General features: G+C 45.4%; 2 protein-coding genes across 5 annotated transcripts in view; one reads left to right on the forward strand and one right to left on the reverse strand.

The window, feature by feature from the left end:
* Positions 1–21,402, reverse strand: part of LOC121578357 (receptor-type tyrosine-protein phosphatase F) — a 231,295-nt gene that overhangs the window by 68,389 nt on the left and 141,504 nt on the right. The window lies entirely within an intron of this gene.
* Positions 867–6,788, forward strand: LOC121578398 (mitotic checkpoint protein BUB3). Of its 4 annotated transcripts, none has more exons than XR_006661514.1 (8): positions 867–972; positions 1,618–1,812; positions 2,032–2,101; positions 2,213–2,364; positions 2,585–2,743; positions 3,983–4,160; positions 4,475–5,542; positions 5,941–6,788. XR_006661514.1 is itself a non-coding variant. In XM_041892761.2 (7 exons), exons 2-7 carry the CDS (start codon positions 1,618–1,620, stop codon positions 4,693–4,695), a joined length of 975 nt encoding a protein of 324 aa, XP_041748695.2. In that variant the 5' UTR covers positions 867–972; the 3' UTR covers positions 4,696–5,630. The 4 variants fall into 4 exon arrangements, 1 of the variants encoding a protein (XP_041748695.2); XR_006661515.1 differs by having other exon boundaries at positions 5,989–6,788; XR_006661516.1 differs by having other exon boundaries at positions 4,475–5,494; positions 5,989–6,788.

Below are 21,402 nucleotides of genomic sequence, written 5' to 3' on the forward strand. Positions count from 1 at the left end.
GTCTTACCTCTATTTCTTGAACTGCATTATTGGTTAAGGGCTTGTAAGTAAGCATTTCACGGTAAGGTCTACCTACACCTGTTGTATTCGGCGCATGTGACAAATAACATTGATTTGATAAGCAGAGCCCACAAAAGATGGGAAATTAACCTAAACCACTCATACTTGTCAGGTATAGTTCACTTTTATTTTATATCACTCAAATATCAAATGAATGGTGGCCGATATCGTGAGGCTACCCTACGTATCTGAAATCACATGATTATTGATGTTTACAGATCGTGAAAAGCATGCAGTTACTTGCTGTATAACTCTAACGATAGAGCTAAATTTGCGCGATTGTTTTGTATGGAATAATCGGAAACGTGTTGGTCTGACTATGCTCTTCAAGAGCTGATGACATTACAACCAAAACAGTTAACATTTATTTAACAATCCCTTAAAAACCGCACGCATCTGTCAAGGATTTTAGCGACCGTCAATGAATTGTGTCCCATATCACATGACCCATGGACTCTACAACGGAAAAGGAGTTTCAAAGAATCACGAGTCAATGAATTGTGTCCCATATCACATGACCCATGTACTCTACAACGGAAAAGGAGTTTCAAAGAATCACGAGTCAATGAATTGTGTCCCATATCACATGACCCATGGACTCTACAACGGAAAAGGAGTTTCAAAGAATCACGAGTCAATGAATTGTGTCCCATATCACATGACCCATGTACTCTACAACGGAAGAGGAGTTTCAAAGAATCACGAGCCAGGCGGGAAAGTTGGTTATTCGTTCTGACCAATCAAATCCACTCTTGTAAAGTTAGTTATTCGTTCTGACCAATCAAATCCACTCTTGTAGCAACGCTGCGGAGCGTCGGTGGAGAGGAGCGAACATATTAGTCTATAAGATAAACAACGAGTTATTTGTCCAATTTTATACTCAAGGAGGTACTTCAGCGCAAACCAAGAACGGTGAGTTAAAAAAAAAAATCTAATTGATTGACAAAACAATCTAGCTAACGCATTATCAATCTATAGCTAGCCTTAGCTTGCAAACTGCTAGCTAGCCAGCCAACCAGCGGGAGTTGACATGCTATCATCCACGCTTGCTAGTTAGCTAACATTAGTAGCTAACGTTAGCCAATGATACCCGATAGAAAAAAACTGATTTTCAGCAAAGTAGTTAACGTTAGCCAATGTGCAAGTGTGCCATGTAGTTGAGACCAAGTTGGCTAGTTACTGCGGATCAGCTAGCTAGCCAGTTACGTAAGCTAGCTAATCACATTAGCTAGCCTACCTACCCAACTACCTTGCTAACTTGCTAGTTTTTCAGGACACCCAATTTAATGTTCTTGAATTTTCAGGACAGTAACGTTATCGTGTATCAAACTTTACAGGTCATGTTGGCTGGTTGGTTTGTTTATTTCGCCAACAATAATTATGGCAGCTTAGTTAGTTAGCTAAGCGTCATACCTGGCCATGTTATGGGTTTCAGGAGATACGTCACCGGCTTTCTCCATTTTCTTCAGGGGTGAACTACCCTGCTGGAAAGCTCCCTACCCTCCTACAGAATCCCAGTATGACCTAATAGCCGTGGCATCTGTTCTGTCCCTACAGATGACTGGTTCGAACGAGTACAAACTGAACCAGGGCCCGGAGGACAGCATCTCTGCTGTGAAGTTCAGCCCCAGTACCGGCCAGTTTCTTCTAGTGTCCTCTTGGGACTGTACTGTCCGGCTCTACGATGTGGGAGGCAACTCCATGAGGATCAAGTATTCACACCTGGCACCTGTGCTGGATTGTGCTTTCTATGTAAGCAAGTTTTTGTTTGTCATAAGCATTCCATAGCAATCAGTTGCTCAATTTTTAAACGCAGAGTTGTCTACTTTGCCAAACACACACACCGTAAGAAGAAGAAACACGACAATTGTGTTAAAGTTAATTTCTACAAACACGGTAGAGTTTAGTCAAATGGTGTGTGTCCCCTGGTCAAGGAATAGGTTTGAGTCAGATGTCTCTTCTGTCTTGTAGGACCCTACACATGCCTGGAGCGGAGGCTTGGACACACAGTTGAAAACCCACGACTTGAATACAGATCAAGGTGTGTCTGTCAATATAGCACCATTTTGAATTGTGTGCTTCCTGTTAATGTTAGATTAACATTTTTTTTTAATTATTTATATAAATGGTCCATATTTTCTCCCTTGTGTAGATACAATAGTTGGGACACACGATGCCCCCATTCGCTGTGTGGAATACTGTCCAGAGGTCAACGTCATGGTAACAGGTAGCTGGGACAGGTCAGTCAGGCTGTGGGACCCCAGGACTCCCTGCAACGCTGGCACCTTCACACAGCCTGAAAAGGTAGAGCTGTCAAAACTCTGTATACGTATGAAACATTCCTGGGCAAGCTTTTTATATGTCGGCGCACATTGAATTTTCAATTCTGATTTGAAGTTCAAAATTGTATAGTCCATTTTTTTGGTGGGAACAGACACACTTACTGGCATATGGCATTGAGAGAAATGAATTGTGATACACACATTTTTAAGACTGTTCTCTTATCTTTGTCTCTTTATCTAAGGTGTACACCCTCTCTGTGGCTGGAGACCGTCTGATAGTGGGGACAGCAGGGAGAAGGGTGTTGGTCTGGGACCTGAGGAATATGGGCTATGTCCAGCAGAGGAGAGAGTCCAGTCTGAAATACCAGACACGTGCCATCAGGGCCTTCCCCAACAAACAGGTAAACCTCTAGTCTAGCTCAGTGCTTCTCAAACCTCTCCTCAGGGAACCCCAGACCTTTCGTAATTTTGTAGTAGCTCTGAACTATCTCACCTGATTGACCTAGTGAGTGGCTTGGTGATTAGTTGACCCGGTTGAATCGGGTGTGTTGGCTGTAGAGTAGTTAAATACATGGAACCGTTGGAGGTCCAGAGAACAGGTCGGAGAAGCGCTGGTCTAGCTGTGGAATAGTTAAATACATGGAACCGTTGGAGGTCCAGAGAACAGGTCGGAGAAGCGCTGGTCTAGCTGTGGAATAGTTAAATACATGGAACCGTTGGAGGTCCAGAGAACAGGTCAGAGAAGCGCTGGTCTAGCTGTGGAATAGTTAAATACATGGAACCGTTGGGGGTCCAGAGAACAGGTCGGAGAAGCGCTGGTCTAGCTGTAGAATAGTTAAATACATGGAACCGTTGGAGGTCCAGAGAACAGGTCAGAGAAGCGCTGGTCTAGCTGTGGAATAGTTAAATACATGGAACCGTTGGAGGTCCAGAGAACAGGTCGGAGAAGCGCTGGTCTAGCTGTGGAATAGTTAAATACATGGAACCGTTGGAGGTCCAGAGAACAGGTCGGAGAAGCGCTGGTCTAGCTGTAGAATAGTTAAATACATGGAACCGTTGGGGGTCCAGAGAACAGGTCGGAGAAGCGCTGGTCTAGCTGTGGAATAGTTAAATACATGGAACCGTTGGAGGTCCAGAGAAGAGGTCGGAGAAGCGCTGGTCTAGCTGTGGAATAGTTAAATACATGGAACCGTTGGAGGTCCAGAGAAGAGGTCGGAGAAGCGCTGGTCTAGCTGTGGAATAGTTAAATACATGGAACCGTTGGAGGTCCAGAGAACAGGTCGGAGAAGCGCTGGTCTAGCTGTGGAATAGTTAAATACATGGAACCGTTGGGGGTCCAGAGAAGCGCTGGTCTAGCTGGCTCTGTGTGTCTGTGGGAGGGGAAGAAGGGGATGTCATATCATAATACTGTATGTCACTTAGAAGATACTTTTATCAGTACGCTGCGATCTCATGTTTAGTAGGCCTATGTGATTCCCCCCTGCGGGACTTGAACCCATGACCTTGGCATTGCTAGTGCCACACTCTAATCAACTGAGCCAGACAGGACCACACACACACACACATCCATTGTCTTGTCTTTCTGGTGAGTTAATGATGTCGGACATAGACCCCATGTTATGTTGTGTGTCTGTCTGAAGGGCTACGTCCTGAGCTCCATAGAAGGGCGTGTTGCCGTGGAGTACCTGGACCCCAGCCAAGAGGTGCAGAAGAAGAAGTACGCCTTCAAGTGCCACAGGCTGAAGGAGAACGGGATCGAACAGGTCTACCCTGTCAACGCAATCTCCTTCCACAGTGTTCACAACACCTTCGCCACAGGTCGGGGTACTTTTCTGTAGTAGGGTTAGAGTTGTCACCTAATGAAACTGATCGGGGTCATTCGTGACTAGGCTGCTTTTTGAAATGTTCAACTACAAGAACATGTATTGAACAAAAGCTTGATTTTATTTCCTGCTGTGTTATGGCCTATTATCATATGACCTATATGATTAATATTGTCATGGTTACACTCAAGGGAACACTGAATGATTAGCCTCCAGATTGTAATCTTGTGAACCCATACCTACTCTGTAGATAAATTTTCAGCGTTCCTCCGTTGACCTTGAAACCCCCCCGTCTTGTCCTTCTCCCAGGTGGCTCAGACGGCTTTGTCAACATCTGGGACCCTTTCAACAAGAAGCGTCTGTGCCAGTTCCACCGCTACCCTAGCTCTATCGCCTCCCTGGCCTTCAGTAACGACGGCTCCACGCTGGCCATCGCCTCCTCCTACATGCAGGAGCAGGGAGACATCAGCCACCCCGAGGACACCATCTTCATCCGCCAGGTCACAGACGCGGAGACTAAGCCCAAGTGAAGCCGGTCAGTCTTCTGTCTGTTTCACACAATAGGGCCCCGGCCTGCTTGGGAACCGTGCTGGCTCAGGTCGTTTCTTTTTCACGTTGTCCTTTTTTCCCGGCACGGTTAGCTCCATCGTGTACTGCATGGTGGATCCAGGCCAGTACGGCTCGGCTTGGTTTGGCTTGGCCCTATAGTGTGAAGCAGGCCACTCCAGTCTGCATCCCAGTGGTCTCGTCTGGACTGCACCGACACAATGCCGCTCACACTGCTTCTTCTTTGGTACGTGTGAATGGCAGCATTGACAAGGAGCAGGCAGCTGGTGTCCATCTGACCGTCTGTATCTAGCTGTCTTTCTCTAGCTCTTCTCCACCGTTTTCAATATCCCATAGTTGACGACAAAATGAGGACTTGGAGAAAATGGCTACCCCCTTATCTGTTCATGTATTTGGATGTGTGGTTCAAGAGTCCTAAAGGAAGCTGACTGGCTCAATCTATACAGTACAACCTTCGCTGACCATCATTCATCAGCCTATATTTGTTGGATTTCACGTTTTTTTTACTGTGCCCGTTTTTATTAGTACTTAAAAATAAATGTGCTTTATTAACAAACTGTAAAAGGACTACACCCACGTCTTCAGTTGTATCTAGCCCCACCCCCTCGCATAAACTGGTGACATTAGGTTCAGTTGTATCTAGCCCCACCCCCTCGCATAAACTGGTGACATTAGGTTCAGTTGTATCTAGCCCCCACCCCCTCGCATAAACTGGTGAAATTAGGTTCAGTTGTATCTAGCCCCACCCCCTCGCATAAACTGGTGAAATTAGGTTCAGTTGTATCTAGCCCCACCCCCTCGCATAAACTGGTGACATAACATTGTTAACATTTTTTACATTTTTTTTTAACATTTACGTCATTTAGCAGACGCTCTTATCCAGAGCGACTTACAGTTAGTGAATACATATCTTTTTATACTGGCCCCCCGTGGGAATCAAACCCACAACCCTGGCGTTGCAAACGCCATGCTCTATCAACTGAGCTACATCCCTGCCGGCCATTCCCTCCCCTACCCTGGACGACGCTGGGCCAATTGTGCGCCGCCCATGAGTCTCCCGGTCGCGGCCGGCTGCGACAGAGCCTGGATTCGAACCAGGATCTCTAGTGGCACAGTTAGCACTGCGATGCAGTGCCTTAGACCACTGCGCCACTCAGGAGGTGACATTAGGTTCAGTTGTATCTAGCCCCACCCCCTCGCATGAACAGGTGAAATTAGGTTCAGTTGTATCTAGCCCCACCCCCTCGCATGAACAGGTGAAATTAGGTTGTTGCAGCGTTCTTCTCAAACTAAACTAGACCAATTGAAAAGGAATAAAGTTTTTCTCTAATGACATGACTATTGATTTGTCTAATAGTCTTTGTTTACGGATAAAGACAAAATCCAATTTGTTTGCGGTAATGCAGTTTCCAATAATCAATAAAGACATGATAATGACTCCAGAGAGCCTGTTCTAACAGGTTAATTGATGTGGCAGAGCGTTTTGTGGGTCCTTCTGTGATGAGATGCAGAACTATGAACCCACTGCTTCAGATGGGTAGTTTCTAAAGCAGTTGGCAAAGCATAAAGACGGGCAACTCTCAGGACCTGTTTCTCTCTTAAAGTGAATTACAGAAGCCCGTAACGAGGTTTCAGCCCTGTCCCCCTCCATATCATAACAGATGGGGCAGGCCATTCATTCATAGATTAAAAAAGCTGAATTGAGCCAGAAGCTTTGTTTTTCAGTTGTCTGGTTTCTGTCAATGGTGAAGGAGGCAGTTGAGGGGAAATCTGAGGGACTTTGGTATTCTGTTTTCACTCTGCTCAATTGATTTGATTGTAAGAAGGGCCTGCTTTTTTTACCCAGTCTTTTATTTGACTGCGTAAGGAAAGTGAAAAGAAGAGAGATTGTGTTCTGGCTTTCCCAGTGGAGTGGGACGGCTGAGTTGGTTACTGTCTCAACACTGGTCCTTGGAATGGTTTCTTCTCAAGTCAAGTTGACCTTACATTTATATTTACATTTTAGTCATTTAGCAGACGCTCTTATCCAGAGCGACTTACAGTTAGTGAGTGCATACATTATTTTTTATTTTTCATACTGGCCCCCCTTGGGAATCGAACCCACAACCCTGGCGTTGCAAATGCCATGCTCTACCAACTGAGCTACATCCCTGCCGGCCATTCCCTCCCCTACCCTGGACGACGCTGGGCCAATTGTGCTTACTACCCCAGAAGTGGGAAATTAATTTGAAACCCTTCACCTTTTTAAAAAAACAACAACATTTTCTAAGATATTATTCTGGGTGTGTTTCCCCCTGAAGTCCATATACGTTCTGAAGGTGATCTGCTGGCCAGTTTTAAATCCCATCAACGTGTCCCCAGTCATTGTCATGATGTTCTTTCTTACTGTCTGCTTTCTCACTGCTTTTGATTAACATTTCATTTTCATCCATCTTCTATTTTGTCTTCATTCTTTAAGGTGTTATTATACTGACCCCTTTTTTTTTTAGGTATTCTTCTTTTTGTGTTTTTATTCAAGCTAACTTTTGAGGTAACATTTCTCTTTTCATAAAGTAATTAACCATTTACCAAATGTAGATGGAAAGCATTACAACGGTGGTATTTATCATTCTGTGGAATTCAGCTGCCATTGCATTGAATTAAAAACCGTTTTGAAATAAAACAATGGAAATATAAAATGTTGTTCTCCTGCTGTCATTAGTTCAATGTGTTTTCCCTCTAAAAGGCCAAGGTAAGGAGTGTTAAAGGTAAGTGAGATGGGTTTTCCTCGGTACAAGGAGTGGAACGTTAGCTAAACAGACTGGTAACCAGGCTATGGTCACGGTGTTGTGGGAAAGCAAATGGACGATCCACTGGTATTGGTGTGGGGCCTCCACTTGGCCTGGTATTGGTGTGGGGCCTCCACTTGGCCTGGTGTTGGTGTGGGGCCTCCACTTGGCCTGGTATTGGTGTGGGGCCTCCACTTGGCCTGGTGTTGGTGTGGGGCCTCCACTTGGCCTGGTGTTGGTGTGGGGCCTCCACTTGGCTTGGTATTGGTGTGGGGCCTCCACTTGGCCTGGTGTTGGTGTCCTCCACTTGGCCTGGTGTTGGTGTGGGGCCTCCACTTGGCCTGGTGTTGGTGTGGGGCCTCCACTTGGCCTGGTGTTGGTGTGGGGCCTCCACTTGGCCTGGTATTGGTGTGGGGCCTCCACTTGGCCTGGTATTGGTGTGGGGCCTCCACTTGGCCTGGTATTGGTGTGGGGCCTCCACTTGGCCTGGTATTGGTGTGGGGCCTCCACTTGGCCTGGTATTGGTGTGGGGCCTCCACTTGGCCTGGTATTGGTGTGGGGCCTCCACTTGGCCTGGTATTGGTGTGGGGCCTCCACTTGGCCTGGTATTGGTGTGGGGCCTCCACTTGGCCTGGTATTGGTGTGGGGCCTCCACTTGGCCTGGTATTGGTGTGGGGCCTCCACTTGGCCTGGTATTGGTGTGGGGCCTCCACTTGGCCTGGTATTGGTGTGGGGCCTCCACTTGGCCTGGTATTGGTGTGGGGCCTCCACTTGGCCTGGTATTGGTGTGGGGCCTCCACTTGGCCTGGTATTGGTGTGGGGCCTGCACTTGGCCTGGTATTGGTGTGGGGCCTCCACTTGGCCTGGTATTGGTGTGGGGCCTCCACTTGGCCTGGTATTGGTGTGGGGCCTCCACTTGGCCTGGTGTTGGTGTGGGGCCTCCACTTGGCCTGGTGTTGGTGTGGGGCCTCCACTTGGCCTGGTATTGGTGTGGGGCCTCCACTTGGCCTGGTATTGGTGTGGGGCCTCCACTTGGCCTGGTATTGGTGTGGGGCCTCCACTTGGCCTGGTATTGGTGTGGGGCCTCCACTTGGCCTGGTATTGGTGTGGGGCCTCCACTTGGCCTGGTATTGGTGTGGGGCCTCCACTTGGCCTGGTGTTGGTGTGGGGCCTCCACTTGGCCTGGTGTTGGTGTGGGGCCTCCACTTGGCCTGGTGTTGGTGTGGGGCCTCCACTTGGCCTGGTGTTGGTGTGGGGCCTCCACTTGGCCTGGTGTTGGTGTGGGGCCTCCACTTGGCCTGGTATTGGTGTGGGGCCTCCACTTGGCCTGGTGTTGGTGTGGGGCCTCCACTTGGCCTGGTATTGGTGTCCTCCACTTGGCCTGGTATTGGTGTGGGGCCTCCACTTGGCCTGGTATTGGTGTGGGGCCTCCACTTGGCCTGGTATTGGTGTGGGGCCTCCACTTGGCCCTTGTCTCGGACCTGTGATGACAGACCTCAGGAGATGTCACTCCTACTATAGTAACTGTCCAAGAAGAGCCACTGCACTGAAGGACCTTCTGTCAGCAAAGTACAATTTGCTTACTAGGACTGAGATGCAGTCGCTCAGGTTAAGTTTCTGCTAATTGACTAAAATGTAATTATACTGCAACAGTTAAGGGTGCTTTGCAGTTCTAAATAAATAGCACTAGTAGTTCTAGTACTTGTTTTCATTATTTCACAATCTATGTTCTCAACCATTTTAATGAAGACGCATTGACAGAGGGATCTTTTATGAGATTATAGAATGCTTTAAATGTTATTTTACTACAGTAATCTAATATAATCACACATTATGGAGTTGTTAGCTTTGTGATGGAGACAAGCCCGAATAAAACTGAACACCTTTTTCCTTCACATAATCGGGATTGCGCTGAATGAAATAAAACATTTATTTTCCTGGCTGAATACTGAGGACGTGATGGATTCTCTTCCCCCTCGTTCAGTCCCTGATTACTCTGTTCGGTGGAGATTTTCTATGCAACGTTAATGCAATTTCTGAAACCCTTCAGAACAAGGAGGAGCAGAGAGAGACCGAAGATAAAGATGGCAATTATTCTATTGAAGAGCTACAATGTTTCTAATTGCCCCCGGCTGCTGCTTCAGTATCCTGGAAATGATTTGGTTAAATGATGTTACTAATTCCTATGATTGCTTATAATGACTCAGTCTTTCTTATTTTGGTTTTCTGACTTCTGCTTAATGTGAAATGGCATTCATTTTAGCCATAGGGATAATCACCCATTCAGAAGACTGGCGTAGAAGGCAGTGAAAGGCTGGAGGGTTGTTGTGTGTAGTTGGCCACAGTGAAAGGCTGACGCTGTAGGGTTGTTGACTACAGTGAAAGGCTGGAGGGTTGTTGTGTATAGTTGGCCACAGTGAAAGGCTGACGCTGAAGGGTTGTATAGAGTTGACTACAGTAAATTACCTCGCTTCCTGTCATCTTTGCTTCCTCACAAATTAGAAAACGGGAGTTCCTTGAGTGGGCACTAGAGCCGTTACAGATTGCTGCTGCTCCTGGTGGATTGGTTAAAAGGTTTCTGTTGTGGAGATTAAACAGACTAATCTTTTGACGGTTGCATTATAAACAGTTAACATTTAGCAGTAGTTATGCTTTTCATGTAACCAAGATGAATGGCCAGTAACAGGAACCTCAAACTATACAACTATACCTCAAACTATACTATAAGGGCGGCAGGTAGCTTAGTGGTTAAGAGCGTTGTGCCAGTCACCGAAAGGTCGCTGGTTCTAATCCCCGAGCCGACTAGGTGAAAAATCTGTCGATGTGCCCTTGAGCAAGGCACTTAACCCTAATTGCTCCTGTAAGTCGCTCTGGATAAGAGCGTCTGCTAAATGACAAAAACAAACAAACATATACAATGTTCTGGGGTTTTGATAAAGATAATGGGGGAAATTGCAAGACTATTGTTATTTTTTTTCAACGAGATAAGGGTTCGTATAGTGCATATCATGCAATAAAACACATCACACTTAACCACTCAAAATGTTTGCGGCCTTTTGAGGATGTATACGCAGACCCGTCGCCAGACCTCAGTCTTAAGGGGGGCATATGAAATGCATGGGAGGGCAGGGCACAATTATTATTAGCCTACAGTACGTATATTTAATAATACATTCCCTCAAGTGGGGGGGGGGGCACAAGTATTTTTGGGGGCGGGCCCGGCCCCCTATGGCCCGCCCATAGCGACGGGTGTGTGTATACACCACAGAGATATAACAACGTTTAGGAATTCTTCTTCTATGGTGTGTAAGCCTATTCCTTTAGTTTAGTAGGACCCCCCATTAGCTACTGCACAAGGAATTCTTCTTCTATGGTGTGTAAGCCTATTCCTTTAGTTTAGTAGGACCCCCCATTAGCTACTGCACAAGGAATTCTTCTTCTATGGTGTGTAAGCCTATTCCTTTAGTTTAGTAGGACCCCCCATTAGCTACTGCACAAGGAATTCTTCTTCTATGGTGTGTAAGCCTATTCCTTTAGTTTAGTAGGACCCCCCATTAGCTACTGCACAAGGAATTCTTCTTCTATGGTGTGTAAGCCTATTCCTTTAGTTTAGGAGGATCCCCCATTAGCTACTGCACAAGGAATTCTTCTTCTATGGTGTGTAAGCCTATTCCTTTAGTTTAGTAGGATCCCCCATTAGCTACTGCACAAGGAATTCTTCTTCTATGGTGTGTAAGCCTATTCCTTTAGTTTAGTAGGACCCCCCATTAGCTACTGCACATGCAGCAGCTACTCTTCCTGGGGAGCACACGAAACATAAAAATACACGAAAAGAGTTAACGAGAAGTTAAACGAGAGTTAAAGAGAACGGTTAAAGACGAGAACAACATAGGATAATATAACATACAATTAAAAAAAATTTTTTAATTCATAAATAAGTAAGTAAATGCTATGCTCATTAGCCTCCTGGCCATTCCAGGCCTCATATTGTCCTCTAGCGTGTTGTTCCTATAAGTGCAAAAAAAAAACTAGTTAAGCACAGCTGTGGTTGTGTGGCCGGGGGGGTTTAAGTTTCCAACCACAGACGTGTTGCAGACAGTTTGTCTCTACATGAAACCGTTACGTGACAATTAAACAGGGTGTTGGTACCCCTACGGGGGGGCTGCCGTGTTCATTTAACCCGACCACAGAAACCTCTTACGTTCATCTCCTTGAGTCCACAGACGACCTTCACCCAGGCTTGCGTTCCAAATGGAACCCTTACTCCCAATATAGGGCACCATAGGGCTCTGGTCAAACAGTAGTGCACTATACAGGGAATAGGGTGCCATTTGGGAAACGCCAAACGCACCGGACACTCTCCCTTCAGGGAATGGTTTCTGATATTATATCCGAGCTGATGACGCTATCTAATGTAATCCACATGGAAATGAGGAAATCACATGGTTGCATCAGTAATTATTGATAAGCTGACTAGAAATGTATTTCTTATTGGCAATATAGAGATGCAATAACAGTAACCCTCTTATACATCCACCGTTACAAATAAATAATATCATTTATAGTAAATCATTACTAAAACATGTAGGTCCTCTGCATAAATGACCTGTCTTTCTTGACAGTTTACATTGTGTGGTGCTCTGTATGCTCCTGGGCTTGCTACACTATATGGACAGGAACAAATATGTCGTTTATTCCTCGTAACATTATACAGTGCCTTCGGAAAGTATTCAGACCCCTTGACTTTTCCCACATTTTGTTACGTTACAGCCTTATTCTAAAATGGATTAAATTGTTTTTTCCCCTCATCAATCTACACACAATACCCCATAATGACTAAGCGAAAACAGGTTTTTAGATTTTTTTGCAAATGTATTCTAAATAAAAAACAGAAATACCTTATTTACATAAGTATACTGACTCTTTGCTATGAGACTCAAAAATAGAGTTCAGGTGCATCCTTTTTCCATTGATCATCCTTGAGATGATTCTACAACTTGATTGGAGTCCATCTGTGGTAAATTCAATTGATTGGACATGATTTGGAAAGGCACACCAGTCTACAGTGCGTTCGGAAGGTATTCAGACCCCTTGACCTTTTACACATTTTGTTACGTTACAGCCTTATTCTGAAATGGATCAAATTGGATGGAGAGCGTTGCTGCACAGCTATTTTCAGGTCTCTCCAGAGATGTTAGAGCAAAAACCAAGCCATGAGGTCGAAAGGAATTGTCCGTAGAGCTCAGAGACAGGATTGTGTCGAGGCACAGATCAGGGGAAAGGTACCAAAACATTTCTGCAGCATTGAAGGTCCCCAAGAACACAGTAGCCTCCATGATTTTTAAATGGAAGAAGTTTGGAACCACCAACGACTTTTCCTAGTGCTGGCCTCCCGGCCAAACTGAGCAATCGGGGGAGAAGGGCTTTGTTCAGGGAGGTGACCAAGAACCCGATGGTCACTCTGACAGAGCTCTAGAGTTCCTCTGTGGAGATGGGAGAATCTTCCAGAAGGAAACCATCTCTGCAGCACTCCACCAATCAGGCCTTTATGGTAGAGTGGCCAGACGGAAGCCACTCCTCAGTAAAAGGCACATGACAGCCCGCTTGGAGTTTGCCAAAGGGCACCTAAAGACTCTCAGACCATGAGAAACAAGATTCTCTGGTCTGATGAAACCAAGATTGAACTCTTTGGCCTGAATGCCAAGCGTCACATCTGGAGGGAACCTGGCACCATCCCTACGGTGAAGCATGGTGGTGGCAGCATCATGCTGTGGGGATGTTTTTCAGCGGCAAGGACTGAGAGACTAGTCAAGATCGAGGCAAAGATGAACAGAGCAAAGTACAGAGAGATCCTTGATGAAAACCTGCTCCAGAGCGCTCAGGAACTCAGACTGGGGCAAAGGTTCACCTTCCAACAGAACAACAACCCTAAGCACACAGCCAAGACAACGCAGGAGTGGCTTTGGGACAAGTCTCTGAATGTCCTTGAGTAGGCCAACCAGAGCCCAGACTTGAACCCGATCGAACATCTCTGGAGAGACCTGAAAATAGCTGTGCAGCAATGCTCCCCATCCAACCTGACAGAGCTTGAGAGGTTCTGCAGAGAAGAATGGGAGAAACTCCCCAAATACAGGTGTGCCAAGCTTGTAGCATCATACCCAAGAAGACTCGAGGCTGTAATCGCTACCAAAGGTGCTTCAACAAAGTACTGAGTAAAGGGTCTGAATACTTACAGTACCAGTCAAAAGTTTGGACACACCTACTCATTCTCTCAACCAGCTTCATGAGGTAGTCACCTGGAATGCAAAAGGTGTGCCTTGTTAAAAGTTAATTTGTGGAATTTCTTTCCTTAATGCGTTTAAGCCAATCATTTGTGTTGTGCCAAGGTTGGGGTGGTATACAGAAGATAGCCCTATTTGGTAAAAGACCAGGTCCATATTATGGCAAGAACAGCTCAAATAAGCAAAGAGAAACGACAGTCCATCATTACTTTAAGACATGAAGGTCAGTCAATACGGAAAATGTCAAGAACTTTGCAAGTTTCTTCAAGTGCAGTTGCAAAAACCATCAAGCGCTATGATGAAACTGGCTCTCATGAGGACCGCCACAGGAAAGGAAGACCCAGAGTTACCTCTGCTGCAGAGGATAAGTTCATTAGAGTTACCAGCCACAGATTGCAGCCCAAATAAATGCTTCACAGAGTTCAAGTAACAGACACATCTCAACATCAACTGTTCAGAGGAGAATGCTTGAATCAGGCCTTCATAGTCAAATTGCTGCAAAGAAACCACTACTGAAGGACACCAATAAGAAGAAGAGACTTGCTTGGGCCAAGAAACACGAGCAATGGACATTAGACCGGTGGAAATCTGTCCTTTGGTCTGATGAGTCCAAACTGGAGATTTTTGGTTCCAACCGCCGTGTTTTTGTGATACGCAGAGTAGGTGAACGGATGATCTCTGCATGTGTGGTTCCCACCATGAAGCATGGAGGAGGAGGTGCGATGGTGTGGGGGTGATTTGCTGGTGACAATGTCTGTGATTTATTTAGAATTCAAGGCACACTTAACCAGCATGGCTACCACAGCATTCTGCAGATATACGCCATCCCATCTGGTTTGCGCTTAGTGGGACTATCATTTGTTTTTCAACAGGACAATGACCCAACACACCTCCAGTCTGTGTAAGGGCTATTTGACGAAGAAGGAGAGTGATGGAGTGCTGCATCAGATGACCTGGTCTCCACAATCACCCGACCTCAACCCAATTGAGATGGTTTGGGATGAGTTGGACCGCAGAGTGCTCAGCATATGTGGGAACTCCTTCAAGACTGTTGGAAAAGCATTCCTCATGAAGCTGGTTGAGAGAATGCCAAGAGTGTGCAAAGCTGTCATCAAGGCAAAGGGTGGCTACTTTGAAGAATCTCAAATATATTGTTTTACACTTTTTTGATTACTACATGATTCCATATGTGTTATTTCATAGTTTTGATGTCTTCACTATTATTCTACAACGTAGAAAATAGTAAAAATAAAGAACAACCTTTGAATGAGTAGGTGTGTCCAAACATTTGACTGGTACTGTATGTAAATGTGATATTTTTAATAAATTAGCATACATTTCTAAAAACCTGTTTTTTTGCTTTGTCATTATGGGGTATTGTGTGTAGATTGATGAGGAAAAATACAATACAATTTAATCCATTTTAGAATAAGGCTGTAACGTAACAAAATGTGGAAAAAGTCAAGGGGTCTGAATACTTTCCGAAGGCACTGTATGATGACATGGAAGGCAGTGATAGATAATGATATGCAAAGTATTGATAGATAATGATATGGAAAGTATTGATAGATAATGACATGGAAAGTATTGATAGATAATGACATGGAAAGTACTGTTAGATGTCATGGAAAGTGATCATGCCGTTTAATCAGCTTCTTGATATGCCACACCTGTCAGGTGGATGGATTATCTTGAACATCTCTCCCCTCAGTTAGGACTCTCCCCTGATCTCTCAAAGGGCGGCAGGTAGCTTAGTGGTTAAGAGCGTTGTGCCAGTAAGGTCGCTGGTTCTAATCCCCGAGCCGACTAGGTGAAAAATCTGTCGATGTGCCCTTGAGCAAGGCACTTAACCCTAATTGCTCCTGTATGTCGCTCTGGATAAGAGTGTCTACTAAAAATGTAAAATCTCCCTCTCCCTCATCTCTCCCTCAGTTAGGACTCTCCCCTGATCTCTCATCTCTTCCTCATCTCTCCCCTGCCTGTCACACTGAATGACCATTAGGGAGACGGGGCCAGTCTGTGCAGTGGTGTCATATTTGACTCGTGTGTTTGTAGCCCGGGGAAGTAGAGGCTAAGAGGACGTAAGGTCAAAGAGCGCAGATAAACGCTCACTGTTAGCTCACTCACGTCAGGAAATAAACCAGCCACTCCAATGACTGATAATAGCCTGAAGTAACTTTATTTCTGCCCGACTATGATCTTGAAAAGCGTAATGCAACTACAAAGTATCTAAGGAAGGAAATATTTATTTTACTGGTGAGACATTATAGATCTGGAGGTACAGTTGAAGTCGGAAGTTTACATGCACTTAGGTTGGAGTCATTAAAACTTGTTTTTCAACCACTCCACACATTTGTTGTTAACGAACTATAGTTTTGGCAAGTCGGTTAGGACGTCTACTTTGTGCATGACACAAGTAATTTTTCCAACAATTGTTTACAGACAGATTATTTCACTTTTAATTCACTGTATCACAATTCCAGTGGGTCAGAAGTTTACATACACTAAGTTGACTGTGCCTTTAAACAGCTTGGAAAATTCCAGAAAATGATGTCATGGCTTTAGAAGCTTCTGATAGGCTAATTTACATAATTGTAGTCAATTGGAGATGTACCTGTGGATGTATTTCAAGGCCTACCTTCAAACTCAGTGCCTCTTTACTTGACATCATGGGAAAATCAAAAGAAATCAGCCAAGACCTCAGAAAAAAAATTGTAGACCTCCACAAGTCTGGTTCATCCTTGGGAGCAATTTCCAAACGCCTGAAGGTACCACGTTCATCTGTACAAACAATAGTACGCAAGTATAAACACCATGGGACCACGCAGCCGTCAAACCACTCAGGAAGGAGACGCGTTCTGTCTCCTAGAGATGAACGTACTTTGGTGCGAAAAGTGCAAATCAATCCCAGAACAGCAAAGGACCTTGTGAAGATGCTGGAGGAAACAGGTACAAAAGTATCTATATCCACAGTAAAACGAGATAGATTGCATCATGAGGAAGCAAAATTATGTGGATATATTGAAGTAACATCTCAAGACATCAGTCAGGAAGTTAAAGCTTGGTCGCAAATGGGTCTTCCAAATGGACAATGACCCCAAGCATACTTCCAAAGTTGTGGAAAAATGGCTTAAGGACAACAAAGTCAAGGTATTGGAGTGGCCATCACAAAGCCCTGACCTCAATCCTATAGAAAATGTGTGGGCAGAACTGAAAAAGCGTGTGCGAGCAAGGAGGCCTACAAACCTGACTCAGTTACACCAGCTCTGTCAGGAGGAATGGGCCAAAATTCACCCAACTTATTATGGGAAGCTTGTGGAAGGCTACCCGAAACGTTTGACCCAAGTTAAACAATTTAAAGGCAATGCTACCAAATACTAATTGAGTGTATGTAAACTTCTGACCCACTGGGAATGTGATGAAATAAATGAAAGCTGAAATAAATCATTCTCTCTACTATTATTCTGACATTTCACATTCTTAAAATAAAGTGGTGATCCTAACTGACCTAAGACAGGGAATTTTTACTAGGATTAAATGTCAGGAATTGTGAAAAACTGAGTTTAAATGTATTTGGCTAAGGTGTATGTAAACTTCCAACTTCAACTGTATTTGTGAAATTTGAGTGGCAATGTTGAAATCAAATCACTTTCAACTTTGACAATCAGCTTTGAGGAATCCAAAAAGGTTGTCCCTTTCTATGAAGACCATGACAGCTCATACAGTGAGGGGCTCACTCAACTTCCTACAGGGGTGAAACCACTTAATGGTAAAAACCCACATATAAGCCCTGCCGGTCTCTCTAACAGACCCGTTCCACCCAGAACCCCACTGTCAGGTAGGGTCCATGAGGACCAGAGGCGATTCCTGCCACCCTCCTGCGCTTGGCAAAACAAATTCCAATTGAAAAACAATGGAAGCAGTTGCATTGTGTCGATGATTTGCAGTAGGCTTTTGAGTGACAGCCCGTTTCTATATACTGTCATGCAATGTCACCCAAAAGGGGGGTGGGTGTGGGGGGGGTAGAGATCACTCCACCACCACAGGGGACTTTCTGTGTAAATCAGCTGCTTGTTATTCACATTTAAAATCAGATTCCAGGTCAGGCGTCTTTACATTTCATTTACATTTCAGTCATTTAGCAGACGCTCTTATCCAGAGCGACTTACGGGAGCAATTAGGGTTAAGTGCCTTGCTCAAGGGCACACCGACAGATTTTTCACCTAGTCGGCTTGGGGATTAGAACCAGCGACCTTTCGGTTACTGGCACAACGCTCTTAACCACTAAGCTACCTGCCGCCCTGTCTTTCAGGGCAAAACCTATTTGCATTGTGGTCTGTGGCGACTACGGTTCAGTGTTATTTAATGGGTTCATGGCCACAGGGCAAGGGTTGCTGCTTGTCTTCCCTGCTATTAGCGTTCACGGTTAGCTTAGCTGGACTAATGAACCACAGCTTTGTGGCTCAGGTTCAACCTCCACAGCGCCGCTCTGAGTGACTGCAGCTGCAGGGCCACCTTACACCTAAACCTATCCATTACAGCTTGACTTTATAAACTGTTTTTGGCCAAATTCCCTTAAGAATATACCATTTAACAGCAAATCCATTCACTGGTATTAACTCTGTTACGTGTCAGTCGGTGTCACATTGTGACTGTTGTAAAAAAGGGGGAGGTCAAAAGGTCATCCTGCGGCTGGTACTTGAGGTCCCTGATTAGAGGGGAACAATGGAGAGAAAAAAAATGGCTTCCAGGTCCAGAGTTGAGTTTGAGGATACTCAAATATTGGCACATGAGAATGAACAGTCAATGAATGGCATCAGTCACAGCATACCCTGTGGCACTGGTCACCATTACATCATTACTAGAACCACAGATCAATGTGAATATTGGCGGCCATTTCCGTCCATCTTTCGAGGCAACGTCAGTGTGCTTTTCATTCATTCCCCAAATTCCGTTACGTAAACGAGTTTAAGTAACGGATAATGTGCTCTGGTTTTTCTCAAGAGTTTTCTTTTTTTGTTGAGTTTTTTTATTCCCGCGAATCTATCTCCAGCGCGTTCTTGCGGCGATTGGGTACAAGGCAGTGTGACATCATGGTATCTTTCAGGAGGCAGGTTTTGGAACGCCAACAGCAGTGTGGGATCAGTAGCGAGCCACGCTGATCTCATGGGTCTCCAGTGACAGGTACTGTCCCTTTAAGAACCCCGGGGCAGTCCTCACCGACTTACTCACTTCCTCCCTGTTGTGTAGTCTTTAGACTCTACAGAGTGAACACGTGGCAGTTACTGTAGCAACGACCACAGTTTCCTACCCCTCAAATCAAGGAAGGTCCCGCGATTCATTACGAGGGAGCTGTAATGTATTCCTTACAATGATGTATATGATTCATTATGAGGGAGTTTTAATGTATTCCTTACATTGATGTATATGATTCATTATGAGGGAGTTTTAATGTATTCCTTACAATGATGTATATGATTCATTATGAAGGAGTTTTAATGTATTCCTTACAATAATAATAATAATAATATGCCATTTAGCAGACGCTTTTATCCAAAGCGACTTACAGTCATGCGTGCATACATTTTTGTGTATGGGTGGTCCCGGGGATCGAACCCACTACCTTGGCGTTACAGAGCTGGACACTAATACCTACAGGATCCATAACAACCTCAGAGCTGGACACTAATACCTACAGGATCCATAACAACCTCACAGCTGGACTCTAATAACCACCACTTCAGAACTATACATCTTTGGAGAGCAGCATTTGTTGTGTGTGCATTGTCCTCACTGATCTAAGGTTCTGTAGTTCAGACAATCTTCTCCTTTCCCCCTTCTGATAACCAGGTGGCGAATCGCATCTCTGCATGTCTGGCCGACGTATCAGTATGGATGACGGATCACCACCTCAAGCTGAACCCTGGCAAGACGGAGCTGCTCTTCCTCCCGGGGAAGGACTGCCCGTTCCATGATCTCGCCATCACGGTTGACAACTCCGTTGTGTCCTCCTCTTAGAGTGCGAAGAGCCTTGGCGTGACCCTGGACAACACCCTGTCGTTCTCCGCTAACATCAAGGCGGTGACCCGATCCTGCAGGTTCATGCTCTACAACATTCGGAGAGTACGACCTTGCCTTACACAGGAAGCGGCACAGGTCCTAATCCAGGCACTTGTCATCTCCCGTCTGGATTACTGCAACTCGCTGTTGGCTGGGCTCCCTGCCTGTGCCATTAAACCCCTACAACTCATCCAGAATGCCGCAGCCCGTCTGGTGTTCAACCTTCCCAAGTTCTCTCACGTCACCCCCCTCCTCCGCACACTCCACTGGCTTCCAGTTGAAGCTCGCATCCGTTACAAGACCATGGTGCTTGCCTATGGAGCAGTGAGGGGAACGGCACCTCCGTACCTTCAGGCTCTGATCAGTCCCTACACCCAAACGAGGGCATTGCGTTCATCCACCTCTGGCCTGCTGGCTCCCCTTCCTCTACGGAAGCACAGTTCCCGCTCAGCCCAGTCAAAACTGTTCGCTGCTCTGGCACCCCAATGGTGGAACAAGCTCCCTCGCGACGCCAGGACAGCGGAGTCACTCACCACCTTCCGGAGACATTTGAAACCCCACCTCTTTAAGGAACACCTGGGATAGGATAAAGTAATCCTTCTACCCCCCCCCCCCCCAAAAAAAAAAAAAAAAGTATAATTGTAAAGTGCTTATCCCACTGGCTATGGGGTGAATGCACCAATTTGTAGTCGCTCTGGATAAGAGCGTCTGCTAAATGACGTAAATGTGCCCTTGAGCAAGGCACTTAACCCTAATTGCTCCTGTAAGTCGCTCTGGATAAGAGCGTCTGCTAAATGACTAAAATGTAAATGTAAAAATGTTGATGCTTGCTTCCCATATTGTTTTTTTTTTTAAACCCAACAACTACCCTTACTCAACATGTGCTGTTGAGCAACAATCTGGGGGGGGGGAAATGTGAATAACTGTCTCACGAAACCCTCTCATGAAATCTAGGGTAGGGTTTTTGACAAAAGTGCATTATGTCTGAATAATTACGCTAACTGTGAGTGCATTACTGGCTGGGTCAGAGCAAAATCAATGACAGATACAAATCAATGACAAATATAGAGGTACTTCGTAAACAGTACTTTGATTATTGGACATGATTAACGTGAACACGAGTCAGTGGAGCGGAACAGATGTCATCCACTGCTTTCCTCTGTCAGTAACAGCCTATTTAGAGGTCGCACAGAAACAGACAGACATATAGTCCTAGTGATCCACTCATAAAAGGTCGTCCCATCGATCTAGATGCAGATTTATTAAACTAACGTGAACCCCATAGCTCAGTGTGTTTATCCAGTCACAATGGCTTGGTGTTTTAGAGGGGCCAATGCATCCATCCACCCAGGCCCATTTAAAAGCCTTAGCCAGGGTCTAATTCATCATTATCCACACATTGTTATGTTATTACTGTATTATTGATGGAGACTGGCCTTGGGCCAGACTGGCCAGTCCATTTATTAGCAGATTTGTGATGACAGACCAGACCACAGCAGCATGGTGGAATGGATGGATGTTGATTTGAGATTCTAGAACCACGCCAGGAGCGTTCTAGTTC

Source organism: Coregonus clupeaformis, chromosome 1 (assembly GCF_020615455.1).
Source record: "Coregonus clupeaformis isolate EN_2021a chromosome 1, ASM2061545v1, whole genome shotgun sequence".
NCBI lineage: Eukaryota > Metazoa > Chordata > Actinopteri > Salmoniformes > Salmonidae > Coregonus > Coregonus clupeaformis.

Bases quoted from the DNA above. Each gene is read 5' to 3' on its own strand.
- LOC121578398 (XM_041892761.2), top strand. From the start codon at position 1,618: ATGACTGGTTCGAACGAGTACAAACTGAACCAGGGCCCGGAGGACAGC. The intron at 2,744-3,982 runs GTAAACCTCTAG...GTCTGTCTGAAG, and splicing joins GGGCCTTCCCCAACAAACAG to GGCTACGTCCTGAGCTCCAT. The intron at 4,161-4,474 runs GTCGGGGTACTT...TCCTTCTCCCAG, and splicing joins TCACAACACCTTCGCCACAG to GTGGCTCAGACGGCTTTGTC.